This window comes from Oncorhynchus tshawytscha, linkage group LG09 (genome assembly GCF_018296145.1).
Source record: "Oncorhynchus tshawytscha isolate Ot180627B linkage group LG09, Otsh_v2.0, whole genome shotgun sequence".
Classification (NCBI taxonomy): domain Eukaryota; kingdom Metazoa; phylum Chordata; class Actinopteri; order Salmoniformes; family Salmonidae; genus Oncorhynchus; species Oncorhynchus tshawytscha.
Window position 1 is genome coordinate 28409957 of NC_056437.1, and position 15075 is coordinate 28425031.

Sequence of the window (15075 nt, forward strand, 5' to 3'; positions counted from 1 at the left end):
ATTGAATGAAGGAATGTGGTATCGTCCCATTTGAGCCACAGCGGAGGCAGCAGCAGCACAGTGGGAGTTGGATAGGTTTAACACAGGTAAGAAGTGGAGCATTAATGAGTTCAACACAGGCAGCCCTGCCTCTGCGTTTCCCGCTCTCTCTTTCAGTCAGAGTCGACCACAGTCCCATGTTTGATGGCTTTGATGTAGAGAGGCAGCAGGAGTAGAGCAGTGGGAGAGTGGGTGTGTGGGGGCCTTTACCTGATCAAAGTGAGGCTTTGGGTTTTGGATTGATACAATCCCACCCTCTTCATGTGGACCACCCTGATCCCGTGACCCAACCATTAGAGTACTGTCAAGTAGAGGTCGACCGATTATGAATTTTCAACGCCGATACCGAGTATTGGAGGACAAAAAAAGCCGATTTATTTGTAATAATGACAATTACAATAATACTGAATGAACACTAATTTTAACTTAACCTCTTCGATAGGGGGGCGGCAGGGTGGTTAGAGCGTTGGACTAGTAACCGGAAGGTTGCAAGTTCAAACCCCCGAGCTGACAAGGTACAAATCTGTCGTTCTGCCCCTGAACAGGCAGTTAACCCACTGTTCCTAGGCCGTCATTGAAAATAAGAATTTGTTCTTAACTGATCTTGCCTAGTTAAATAAAGGTAAAATAAAAAAATAAAAAATATAGGGGGCGCTATTTTAATTTTTGGATGAAAAACATTCCCGTTTTAAGCGCAATATTTTGTCACGAAAAGATGCTCGACTATGCATATAATTGGCAGCTTTGGAAAGAAAACACTAAGGTTTCCAAAACTGCAAAGATATTATCTGTGAGTGCCACAGAACTCATGCTACAGGCGAAACCAAGATGAAACTTCAACCAGGAAATGGGCAGAATTTTTGAAGCTCTGTTTCCCATTGTCTCCTTATATGGCTGTGAATGCGCCGGGAATGAGCCTGCCCTTTCTATCGTTTCTCCAAGGTGTCTGCAGCATTGTGACGTATTTGTAGGCATATCATTGGAAGATTGGCCATAAGAGACTACATTTGCCAGGTGTCCGCCCGGTGTCCTTTGTCTAAATTGGTGCGTAATCTACAAGCTGCACGCAGTCATCCAGTGATTGAGAGGAGAGAGGAGGCTTTCAACAAACGATATATCATGAAGATATATGTGAAAAACACCTTGAGGATTGATTCTAAACAACGTTTACTATGTTTCAGTCGATATTATGGAGTTAATTTGGAAAAAAGTTCGGCGTTTTGAAGACTGAATTTTCGTTTTTTTTTGGTAGCCAAACGTGACGCACCAAACGGAGCAATTTCTCCTAAACAAATAATCTTTCAAGAAAAACTTAACATTTGCTATCTAACTGAGAGTCTCCTCATTGAAAACATCTGAAGTTCTTCAAAGGTAATGATTTTATTTGAATGATTTTCTGGCTTTTGTGAAAATGTTGTCTGCTGATGCTAACGCTAAATGCTACGCTAGCCTCGCTTGCTGTTACACAAATGCTTATTTTGCAATGGTTGAGAAGCATATTTTGAAAATCTGAGATGACAGTGTTGTTAACAAAAGGCTAAGCTTGAGATTGTAACACTCTTGACATGTTAGCGAGTTATAACATTTAAATTACTCTTTTTTTATCATCAATAAAGTACCTGAAAACAGGGGAGAAATAATCACGAGAGTGATACGGTATTGTTTTCTCAATTCAACTTTTAGTTCAATGAGAAAAGACCGCGATTTCCCCAGGAATATGGGTGGAGACCAGAGCAATCGATCTCCGGCTCATAGATTAAGAGCATTTCGTAGATCACAGATTAACACTTTTAGGCACCACAAAATAAAGTAATAAATATAACGTTTACACATTACTCTCACAATTCATACCCTTTGACAGATTTTTTACTTTAACACAATTATATGAATGTTATCAATCTCTATCAACTAATACTGAATGTATCTTTTTAACCTTAGATGTTTTAAGATCCTCACATACTATGAACTTACTAATACTTTTTAATGTATAACAGGCTATGAATATTTCCTTTAACCTGTCACACCAGCAGAGCCTAGCATAGCATTGTGCCAAGATAAACTTAAACAAATACTTGTCTAGCGTTGGCTGTAACGCATATTTTGAAAATCTGAGATGACAGTGTTGTTAACAAAAGGCTAAGCTTGTGTTTGAATATATTTATTTCATTTCATTTGCAATTTTCATGAATAGGAAAAGTTGCGTTATGGTAATGCGCTTGAGGCTATGATTACGCTCCCGGATACGGGATTGCTAGTCGCTAACATAATACATCAATAAAATCAATTTAGCCTCAAATAAATAATGAAACATGTTCAATTTGGTATAAATAATGCAAAAAAAGTGTTGAAGAAAGTAAAAGTGCAATGCAGTGGGGCAAAAAAGTATTTAGTCAGCAACCAATTGTGCAAGTTCTCCACTTAAAAAGATGAGAGGCCTGTAATTTTCATCATCGGTACACTTCAACTATGACAGGCAAAATGAGAAGAAAAAAAATCCAGAAAATCACATTGTAGGATGTTTATTAATTAATTTGCAAATTATGGTGGAAAATAAGTATTTGGTCAATAACAAAAGTTTCTCAATACTTTGTTATATACCCTTTGTTGGCAATGACAGAGGTCAAACGTTTTCTGTAAGTCTTCACAAGGTTTTCACACACTGTTGCTGGTATTTTGGCCCATTCCTCCATGCAGATCTCCTCTAGAGCAGTGATGTTTTGGGGCTGTTGCTGGGCAACACAAACTTTCAACTCCCTCCAAAGATTTTCTATGAGGTTGAGATCTGGAGACTGGCTAGGCCACTCCAGGACCTTGAAATGCTTCCTACGAAGCCACTCCTTCGTTGCCCAGGTGGTGTGTTTGGGATCATTGTCATGCTGAAAGACCCAGCCACGTTTCATCTTCAATGCCCTTGCTGATGGAAAGAGGTTTTCACTCAAAATCTCACGATACATGGCCCCATTCATTCTTTCCTTTACACGGATCAGTCGTCCTGTCCCTTTGCAGAAAAACAGCTCTAAAGCATGATGTTTCCACCCCCATGCTTCACAGTAGGTATGGTGTTCTTTGGATGCAACTCAGCATTCTTTGTCCTCCAAACACGACGAGTTGAGTTTTTACCAAAAAGTTATATTTTGGTTTCATCTGACCATGACATTCTCCCAATCTTCTTCTGGATCATCCAAATGCTCTCTTGCAAACTTCAGATGGGCCTGGACATGTACTGGCTTAAGCAGGGGGACACGTCTGGCTCTGCAGGATTTGAGTCCCTGGTGGCGTAGTGTGTTACTGATGGTAGGCTTTGTTACTTTGGTCCCAGCTCTCTGCAGGTCATTCACTAGGTCCCCCCGTGTGGTTCTGGGATTTTTGCTCGCCATTCTTGTGATCATTTTGACCCCACGGGGTGAGATCTTGCGTGGAGCCCCAGATCGAGGGAGATTATCAGTGGTCTTGTATGTCTTCCATTTCCTAATAATTGCTCCCACAGTTGATTTCTTCTTACCAAGCTGCTTACCTATTGCAGATTCAGTCTTCCCAGCCTGGTGCAGGTCTACAATTTTGTTTCTGGGGTCCTTTGACAGCTCTTTGGTCTTGGCCATAGTGGAGTTTGGAGTGTGACTGTTTGAGGTTGTGGACAGGTGTCTTTTATACTGATAACAAGTTCAAGCAGGTGCCATTAATACAGGTAACGAGTGGAGGACAGAGGAGCCTCTTAAAGAAGAAGTTACAAGTCTGTGAGAGCCAGAAATCTTGCTTGTTTGTCTGGGCTCGAACCAGGAACACATCTACAACAGCCAACCTCGAAGCAGCGTTACCCATGCAGAGCAAGGGGAACAACCACTCCAAGTCTCAGAGCGAGTGACGTATGAAACGCTATTAGCGCGCACCCCGCTAACTAGCTAGCCATTTCACATCATTTACACCAGCCTAATCTCGGGAGTTGATAGGCTTGAAGTCAGAAACAGCAGAGCTGCTGGCAAAACGCATGAAAGTGCTGTTTGAATGAATGCTTATGAGCCTGCTGGTGCCTACCATCACTCAGTCAGACTGCTCCATCAGACGTAATTATAACATGATAACACACACAAATGCGAACCATTAATAATGGTTGAATCCGGAAACTATCATCTCGAAAACAAGACGTTTATTCTTTCAGTGAAATACGGAACCGTTCCGTATTTTATCTAACTGGTGGCATCCATCAGTCTAAATATTCCTGTTACATTGCACAACCTTCAATGTTATGCCATGATTACGTACGTAAAATTCTGGGAAATTAGTTTGCAAATCAGTTAAGAACAAATTCTTATTTACAACGACGGCCTAGGAACAGTGGGTTAACTGCCTTGTTCAGGGGCAGAACGACAGATTTGTATCTTGTCAGCTAGGGGATTCGAACTTGCAACCTTTCGGTTACTAGCACAACGCTCTAACCACTGGGCAGGGTAGCTTAAATTGCATTGTTAATTAGGGCTTGTAAGTAAACATTTCCCGGTAAGGTCTACCTACTTGTTTATTTGTCTCATGCGCCGATTACAAGTTTGATTTGATGTGAAGAGAACATGATTTATTCAGCATCCCTTTCTCCTTTGTAGCCCCTGGCCTGGCCTGCACAGCCTAACATAAACACAATGCTCTCATAGCATTATTACAGGTCAATAGGGCTGGCACAATAATCGTATAATCATGTAACCGACAATTATGTAAAATAACCGTTGACTAAAATGAGTAATCTGCATACATAATCATTTTAAGAGCAAAATGGCACGGTTGGGAGGAAAAGCTTCATTTCCAAAAGTTCCAAGTGGTCAAAAAACATTTGTTTTGAGACAGGGGTGTCACTAAAGCTGTTTTGTATTCATTAGGTAGGCCTATGTTGTAGCTCATTTCAAAGATGCATTACAAGCTCAAAACATTTTAACAAAAATTACAATTATGTCAATAACTGTGGTCATTTGCATGACAATTAATCATTACCCCAAATTCCATAACAGTCACAACCTTACAGGTCAAACAATACAATTCCATCTAACATTGTGTCTGTTTGTCTTATTATGCCAGTGCTGTCAAATATACACTGCTCAAAAAAATAAAGGGAACACTAAAATAACACATCCTAGAACTGAATGAATGAAATATTCTTATGAAATACTTTTTTCTTTACATAGTTGAAAGTGCTGACAAAAAAAATCACGCAAAAATTAGCAATGGAAATCAAATTTATCAACCCATGGAGGTCTGGATTTGGAGTCACACTTAAAGTGGAAAACCACACTACAGGCTGATCCAACTTTGATGTAATGTCCTTAAAACAAGTCAAAATGAGGCTCAGTAGTGTGTGTGGCCTCCACGTGCCAGTATGACCTCCCTACAACGCCTGGGCATGCTCCTGATGAGGTGGCGGATGGTCTCCTGAGGGATCTCCTCCCAGACCTGGACTAAAGCATCCGCCAACTCCTGGACAGTCTGTGGTGCAAAGTGGCGTTGGTGGATGGAGCGAGACATGATGTCCCAGATGTGCTCAATTGGATTCAGGTCTCGGGAACGGGCGAGCCAGTCCATAGCATCAATGCCTTCCTCTTGCAGGAACTGCTGACACACTCCAGCCACATGAGGTCTAGCATAGTCTTGCATTAGGAGGAACCCAGGGCCAACCGCACCAGCATATGGTCTCACAAGGGGTCTGAGGATCTCATCCCGGTACCTAATGGCAGTCAGGCTACCTCTGGCGAGCACATGGAGGGCTGTGCGGCCCCCAAAGAAATGCCACCCCACACCATGACTGACCCACCCCCAAACCGGTCATGCTGGAGGATGTTGCAGGCAGCAGAATGTTCTCCACGGTATCTCCAGACTGTCACGTCTGTCACATGTGCTCAGTGTGAACCTGCTTTCATCTGTGAAGAGCACAGGGCGCCAGTGGCGAATTTGACGATCTTGGTGTTCTCTGGAAAATGCCAAACGTCCTGCACGGTGTTGGGCTGTAAGCACATATCCTTCCTGTTTGGCCCTGTCTGGGGGTGTCCTCGGATGGGGCCACAGTGTCTCCTGACCCCTCCTGTCTCAGCCTCCAGTATTTATGCTGCAGTAGTTAATGTGTCGGGGGGCTAGGGTCAGTTTGTTATATCTGGAGTACCCCTCCTGTCCTGTTCGGTGTCCTGTGTGAATCTAAGTGTGCGTTCTCTAATTCTCTCTCTCGGAGGGCCTGAGCCCTAGGACCATGCCCCAGGACTACCTGACATGATGACTCCTTGCTGTCCCCAGTCCACCTGGTCGTGCTGCTGCTCCAGTTTCAACTGTTCTGCCTTACTATTATACGACCATGCTGGTCATTTATGAACATTTGAACATCTTGGCCATGTTCTGTTATAATCTCCACCCGGCACAGCCAGAAGAGGACTGGCCACCCCACATAGCCTGGTTCCTCTCTAGGTTTCTTCCTAGGTTTTGGCCTTTCTAGGGAGTTTTTCCTAGCCACCGTGCTTCTACACCTGCATTGCTTGCTGTTTGGGGTTTTAGGCTGGGTTTCTGTACAGCACTTTGAGATATCAGCTGATGTACGAAGGGTTATATAAATACATTTGATTTGATTTGAACCCCCACCTGTGGACGTCGGGCCCTCATACCACCCTCATGGAGTCTGTTTCTGACCGTTTGAGCAGACACATGCACATTTGTGGCCTGCTGGATGTAATTTTGCAGGGCTCTGGCAGTCCTCCTCCTGCTCCTCCTTGCACAAAGGTGGAGGTAGCGGTCCTGCTGCTGGGTTGTTGCCCTCCTACGGCCTCCTCCACATCTCCTGATGTACTGGCCTGTCTCCTGGTAGCGCCTCCATGCTCTGGACACTACGCTGACAGACACAGCAAACCTTCTTGCCACAGCTCGTATTGATGTGCCATCCTGGATGAGCTGCACTACCTGAGCCACTTGTGTGGGTTGTAGACTCCGTCTCATGCTACCACTAGAGTGAAAGCACCGCCAGCATTCAAAAGTGACCAAAACATCAGCCAGGAAGCATAGGAACTGTAAAGTGGTCTGTGGTTATCACCTGCAGAACCACTCCTTTATTGGGGGTGTTTTGCTAATTGCCTATAATTTCCACCTGTTGTCTATTCCGTTTGCACAACAGCATGTGAAATGTATTGTCAATCAGTGTTGCTTCCTAAGTGGACAGTTTGATTTCACAGAAGTGTGATTGACTTGGAGTTACATTATGTTGTTTAAGTGTTCCCTTTATTTTTTTGAGCAGTGTACAAATATTTTGCAGAGACAACGGTGATGCATTGAGAAGGTGGGTGTTGGTTCAGTAAAAGCATTGAGCTACTTTCAATTCCCAAGTCACATCAGTGCCTTCATCGATCGAAGGCCACAAGTAGGAAGACATACTGACAGAAGAGGAAGGAGCCAAGACATAGATAGAAGCTGACTACAGAATAAAGGGTAGAGGAGGAAATGAGAAGGAGAGAATCCTCCTACACTCTTAGAAATAACCCTTTTTGGTTCCACATAGGACCCTTTTGGCTTCATGCAGAACTCTCTGTGGAAAGGGTCCTACATGGAACCAAAAGGGGTTCTTCAAATGGTTATCCTGTGGGGCAGCGGGGGGATTCTAGATAGCTCCTTTTTTCTAAGAGTGTAGAACAGAGGGAACAGAGACACAGCAGTCACCAGTGATGTTAGAGGAATGCCGGCAGTAATCCCCCGCTCCCCTGTGGTATTTTAACTGTTTCTCCTCTTCCCCTGTTGCCATCAGTCAGTCTGAACACAGCAGCTAATGGCCATGCATGGGCCACCTGGGGGGCTGTGTTCCACCTTACCGGACCCAAGGTCTCACACTGGCTGGAGACGCCTCTCTGTGTCTGTGTGTGTCTGTGTGTGTGTGTGTGTGTGTAGAGCGAGAGACAGCGAGAGAGAGAGACCATATTGATCTCTAAACAGGGTCGACTGCATTATTTTTTTAAATCAGCACTACATAAATAATTGACTTTTAACCAGACAGACAACAGAAACAGCTAGAGTCTCATGAAAAGCCCTGCTAAACCAGGCAACAATAACAACATGGCCCACCATTTCTAATGTAAGAGACGTGAGATAAATTACCACAGAACTAGCCTACCGACCATCGTGTCTATATTGGAGCATCGTTGATCTCCCTAAAGAGACTTTTATGGATTCACCAATTCCTGGGAAGTCGACAGCCATCTTTATAGCACCTGCTGTACAGCATAATAATATTAACTAAAATAATGAACTGACAACAAAAAGTGCATCTCAATCAGTTCAGGACAGGTGAAACAGATTTAACTGCACAGACACACCTACCCCAAATCAATCAACTAAAACTAATGTTCACTTGCCTGACAGCAAACGTTTCAATGCTAGCGACAGGTGCTGCATATGGCACACCAATTGGACCAATTTGCCATGCGTTTATTTCATCTTCTGTCATGGCTAGCGAGACCACCTTTAGACTATTGTTTGATCGTCGTCAGTGTAGTAAATGGAGACAGATGTCCACAAACAAACTCAATATCAAGCACTGTATTACCCACAATTGACTGTAACCAGCAAAAGGTGACCATCATGTTGATGCCTTCTGGACCGGTCTGCAGAATCTACCACTTCCTACTACATACATCAGATAATCCCCAGTTAACAAAAATATTTGTCAAACAGCTATTTTTCCAGTGTCAATTGACGAGACGATAACTGACCAAAATTTAGACCCCCAATTTTTTTTTCAACTAAATTAAAATGTTTTTTTCATTTTGGTTGACGATAAACGAGATGAAACTAAATCATCTCTGTGACTAAAATCTTACAAGTAAATGGACTGGACAAGAGTTTTTGGAGAGATTGATAGCTTTTCAGTGTTATTTGTTTAGTCCAATCAAAAGCATGCATAAGATTAGTAGAATTGTAAAGGCTTTCTCTTTGTAATGTTGCAATGCTGTTATTGGATGACAGAACTTTGAGTACAATATAGCCACAGTATGTCAAGGGGCAGGGCTCCAGAATGTGGCCATTTAGTTGCATTTTGCGATCTTTTGACTTGGCTGTGCAAGTTACATTTTTTGTTGGTCATAGTGTGAGCTAAACATTTATTACATGGTCACCTCACTAACAAGTTAGAAAACATCCTATTTTTTGGCAGCTAAAACTGATTTGGTCAAAGTGCATTATCCTCATGATTCCTGTAATGAAAGAGTCTGCCCAGCCCGGGCCTGTTTCGCTGGAGCCTGCTGCTCTGGGATAGAGTAAAAAGGCTTCTGGCTGTATAACATTTCAAAATCAAATTGCGGGAAATATATATAGTAGCTTTGGACCCCAAACTGATCCAAAATGTAACATGCATCAGTCAGAAAATCGAATCAAACGGTACGAATCGCCAATTCACTAACATTATATATTACTTTCTTTCTACCTTCCTGAAAATTCCTCATATTTTGTGACAAATGATGTGTCCTTTCCTTCAGTGTCAAACTGCATGTAATGTTGTTGACAATCATTGATCTATAAGTCATTTTCCATGCCGAACAACCGGAGGGAATATCAGTAGCCTAGTCAAACTGTGCACTGTACCCAGGTTCGCATGCTGACCAACAAGAGCTAGGCGGCCTCTTACTGATCTTGCACATCTGCATGGCACCATTCAGCATTCAAATGCTAAAATGGCTTGCGCGATATTAGGCTTTATTAGCTGAGTGACAACCTTGCAATTTAATTGGTTATTGTGAACTATGCACTGTTGAAAATGGTATTTTACTGGAATAAAAGTAAGCTACCAGAGACAACTCTGATGTGGCTATAGGCTATCTGCTGAAGAGATTTTATTTTGATAGCTAAGGTTCACCATCAGCGATAGGTTTGGTAGTTTTGCTTTAAACAATCAGTGTACATGCTCTTTTTTTCCCTTTTTAAAAATAATTTAACTAGGCAACTCAGTTAAGAACACATTCTTATTTTCAATGATGGCCTAGGAACGGTGGGTTAACTGCCTTGTTCAGGGGCAGAACAACAGATTTTTACCTTGTCAGCTCAGGGATTCAATCTTGCAACCTTACGGTTAACTAGTCCAACACTAACCACCTGCCTCACGAGGAGCCTGCCTGTTTCGTGAATGTAGTAAGAAGCCAAGGTAAATTGCTAACTAGCATTAAACTTATCTTATAAAAAATCAATCAATAGTAATCACAAGTTATAACTACACATGGTTGATGATATTACTAGTTTATCTAGCGTGTCCTGCGTTGCATATAATCGATGCAGTGCGCATTCGCGAAAAAGGACTCGTTGCTCCAACGTGTACCTAACCATAAACATCAATGCCTTTCTTAAAATCAATACACAGAAGTATATATTTATAAACCGGCATATTTAGCTAAAAGAAATCCAGGTTAGCAGGCAATATTATCCAGGTGAAATTGTGTCACTTCTCTTGCGTTCATTGTACGCAGAGTCAGGGTATATGCAACAGTTTAGGCCGCCTAGCTCATTGTGAACTAATTTGCCAGAATGTTACGTAATTATGACATAACATTGAAGGTTGTGCAATGTAACAGGAATATTTAGACTTAGGGATGCCACCCGTTAGATAAAACATGTAACGGTTCCGTATTTCACTGAAAGAATAAACATTTTGTTTTTGAGATGATAGGTCATTAATATGGTCGAATCCGGAAACTAAGGCTCATATTTTTGTGTGTTGTTATGTTATAATTAAGTCTGTGATTTGATAGAGCAGTCTGACTGAGCAGTAGTAGGCAGCAGCAGGCTCGTAAGCATTCATTCAAACAGTACTTTTGTGCATTTGCCAGCAGCTATTGCGCTGTTTATGACTTCAAGCCTAATCAACTCCCGAGATTATGCTGGTGTAACCGATGTTAAATGGCTAGCTAGTTAGCGGGGTGCGCGCTAATAGCGTTTCAAAAGTCACTCGCTTTGAGACTTGGAGTAGTTGTTCCCCTTGCTCTGCATGGGTAATGCTGCTTCGAGGGTGGCTGTTGTCGATGTGTTCCTGGTTCAAGCCCAGGTAGCAGCGAGGAGAGGGATGGAAGCTATACTGTTACACTGGCAATACTAAAGTGCCTATAAGAACATCCAATAGTCAAAGGTATATGAAATACAAATCGTATAGAGAGAAATAGTCCTATAATTCCTATAATAACTACAACTTAAAACTTCTTACCAGGGAATATTGAAGACTCATGTTAAAAGGAACCACCAGCTTTCATATGTTCTCATGTTCTGAGCAAGGAACTGAAATGTTAACTTTCTTACATAGCACATATTGCACTTTTACTTTCTTCTCCAACACTTTGTTTTTGCATTATTTAAACCAAATTGAATATGTTTCATTATTTTTTTGAGGCTACATTTATTTTATTGGTGTATTATATTAAGTTAAAATAAGTGTTCATTCAGTATTGTTGTAATTGTCATTATTACGAATAAATAAAAATTGGCCGATTAATCGGTATCGTTTTTTTGGGGTCCTCCAATAATCGGTATCGGATTTGAAAAATCATAATTGGTCGACCTCTACTCCAGAGCACACGTTTCACTGCTCCAGAGTCCAATGGCAGGCATTACACCACTCCTGCTGACACTTGGCATTACGCATGTTGATCTTAGGCTTGTGTGCGGCTGCTCGGCCATGGAAACCCATTTCATGAAGCTCCCGACTAACAGTTCTTGTAGAGACATTACACACTACGCGCTTCAGCACTCCGCGGTCACATTCTTTGAGCTTGTGTGGCCTACCATTTTGCGGCTGAGCCGTTGTTGCTCCTGGACATTTCCACTTCACAATAACAGCAATTACAGTTGACCCAGGCAACTCCAGCAGGGCAGAAATTTAAACTGACTTGTTGGAAAGGTGGCATCTATTGATGTTGCCACGTTGAAAGTCACTGAGCTCTTCAGAACGAACCATTCTACAGCCAATGTTTGTCTATGGAGATTGCATGGCTGTGTGCTCGATTTAATACACCTGTAAACCACTAATTTGAAGAGGTGTCCACATACTATTTCAGTCCAAATCAAGCACTTACATTGCCACAGAAAAAAATTGGTGCGATCAAATCATAGGCTGGTGCCACAAACTGAAAATGTGGTACAAGTGCCACCAGGGGAACATTTTTGTCTGGAGCCCTGTCATGGGGTGTGATTTTTAACCTGCTGCAGAGTAATGTGTTCTTCTGCCAATTTGACTGTTGGGAAGAGAATCATGCGATAGGAAGTTATGTAGAAAAATGTGTTGGTAGAACATGGCTATGTATGTTTGTGCACATGAAAATCTGTGATTTATCTTTTCTATAGGTTAATGAGGCAATAAAAATGTGATATGACTAAAATTAAATGGCATTTACTTAAGTAAAATGGCCCACTGTCATTTTGACAATAACTAGACTAAATCATAATTAAAATGGCAAAAATGTTACTAAGACAATGACATTTTTGTCAAAAGACTAAATATCAAAAATAATGCCAAAATGAACAATGATATTCCCTAGTTCCTATTTCTAGGACACAGACACCACGGAAGGTGTTTTCATCAATGCGGGTGTACTTACATACATTAGCATTGCTTTCAATTGTATTTGGTTGCACAAAAACATTCCGTGGAAACCAGAAGTTAAAGGTAGACTCGGCGAGATGACGTATATGCAGAAAGTAAACAACAACATAGTGGGTCAATTTACACAACAACTAAGAGAGTTGAAGCCTGTGGCTTTCACATAGATACTATTTGACTGTCTGAGCGCTAAGTGTTGCATCTAGCTCAATCTCAATATCACCTGTGCTGCTCGTGGCAATGGAATTTAGTGGACTCTACCTTTAAATACAATTCCATTTCAACGTACTGTGCTGGTGGGCAGGATGGTTGGTCATTAAGCAGGATGGGCAATTCAGACAAAATATCTAAAAGATTGTTTAATAATACAGACTTCCCAAACGTGGGTCTGTTGTAGACGCACTTCCTCTCCGCTTATCTCATGTAAAAATAAAAAGTCCTGCACGTGCACCGTGTGTGGACAAAAAAGGAATAACTTGTGGGGGACTTTTATTTTGCCATGAGGTAAGCAGAGAGGAATACTGACCAGCAGTTCCACCCACCGGCACAGAAGTTGGAATGGAATTGTATTTAACTTCTGGCTTCCAACGGACTGTTTTTGTGCAACGCAACACAATTGAAAGCAACACTACTGTAGCTATGTATACTGAACAAAAATATAAATGCAACATGTAAAGTGTTGGTCCCATGTTTCATGAGCTGAAATAAAAGATCCCAGAAATGTTCCATATGAACAAAAAGCTTATTTTCTGTCAAATTTTGTGCACAAATTAGTTTACATATCAAGAAGCTGATTCAACAGCATTATCCTTGTGTTGGGGGTCACTAAAAAAAACTCTAAAATGTGCCATTTTGTCACACAACACAATGCCACAGATGTCTCAAGTTTTGAGGGAGCATGCAATTGGCATGCTGACCGCAGGAATGTCCACCAGAGCTGTTGCCAGAGAATTGAATTGAGACCAGCCACCCGGACAGCAAATGAAACTAAGGAGTATTTATGTCTGTAATAACGCCCTTCTATGGGGAAAAACTCATTCTGATTGGCTGCGCCTGGCTCCCCAGTGGGTGGTCCTGGTTCCCAAGTGGGTGGGCCTATGCCTACACCCCTGCCCAGTCATGTGAAATCCATAGATTAGGCCCTAATTTATTTATTTGAATCGACTGATTTCCTTATATAAAATGTAACTAAATAAAATTGAAATCTGAAATCGTTGCGTTTATATTTTTGTTCAGTAGAAACACCTGTGTTGCTAAAAGCACATAACACCACAGGTGAGTGTCTCCTACCATAAATGTCCTATTATGGAATTTATGTTAGGAGCAGCCAGGGGTCTCCTTGCTGTAGCGCCCACAGTCCCCACTCTCCAAAACGAGTCTCCAAAAGAGGCCTAGTTTGGAGCGATGTAAATAAAATTGTGAATCATAACTTCAACTAAATACAACAACCAAGTATTGGCTGTTTGGATCAGACGTCTTCAGTTTAGTTAGTAAAGGTGAGTGCAGTTGCTGTGCGACCGTGTTGCTCTTCAAAGTTGTCTCACCACTGAAGAGCACCTCACTGTTGCTCCTCAGTAGTTTCCTGTGAATAATGCCTACAATGAATAATGTTTCCATGGCAGCCGCGGATCACACAATCATCGGCAGCGGCACCATTCCAACACTAAACTTCTCAACAAAAGGACACCTGCCTTGCCCTTGCACAGTCCTTAATGGTAAAGTCAACCTTTCTTATAGAAACAACAGTCCACATCTAAAATGAACTACTAAAACAAATGTTGTTCAGACTGTAGAGGAGCCCCATACAAGTAGTCAGAGTCGCGCGAAACACTCGGCTTTCTGGCTCGCTCTCGTTGGCTGCACTCAGAACTTCTCCAAATATTTTACATTCGTTAATGTTACCGAGCGAGCGAGCATAATGGATAGCATACCTGTCAAGCTGTACAGAAGAAAAATAAATACAGCATGCTGTCTCTTATGAAGCGGGTAATTCCTGAGGCAAGGCAGGAACATTTTGAAAGTAGATCCGTCTTTCACCGAACACGTTTGTCTGTCCGCCGGACCATGAAACCTCCTCAGCAACAACTCCTAACTGCGATTGGACTGTACCACTAGAGCAGCGATAAGGGGAGCTCACCTGATTCCAGCGATACAGTCAAATGAGAGGCAATCTTCCACCACACCACCCCAGAAAGACGTTGTTAGATTACGTCATCCTTATTGCAAATATTGATTTAAATTGTGTTGCTCCATGACATATTTAGGCTACTGAGTATGAAATAAAGCATGCGTACTGTGTTTTAACCGGGTTTAATTTCCCCGTGATAAGTGAAAAACAACACATGATTATAATAAATTCACTGAAGAATGAATTAAGCTTTTCTTAAGATCAATATGATTGACATGTGTTGAGTAACACTCTGGCGTTGACACATATTCTCACCAAGTGGAGGTTTTAT

General features: G+C 41.9%; 1 protein-coding gene across 1 annotated transcript in view; it reads right to left on the reverse strand.

Annotated features, from left to right (window-relative positions):
- LOC112259094 (nectin-3-like protein) overlaps nucleotides 1–14808 on the reverse strand; it is a gene marked incomplete at its 5' end in the record, with an annotated part of 53538 nt that extends 38730 nt beyond the window's left edge. Inside the window, one exon of the mRNA XM_024433857.1 lies at nucleotides 14754–14808. Within this exon, the coding sequence (XP_024289625.1) occupies nucleotides 14754–14808 (55 nt within the window). The remainder of the gene's footprint in view (nucleotides 1–14753) is intronic.
- Nucleotides 14809–15075: the final 267 nt, after the last annotated feature.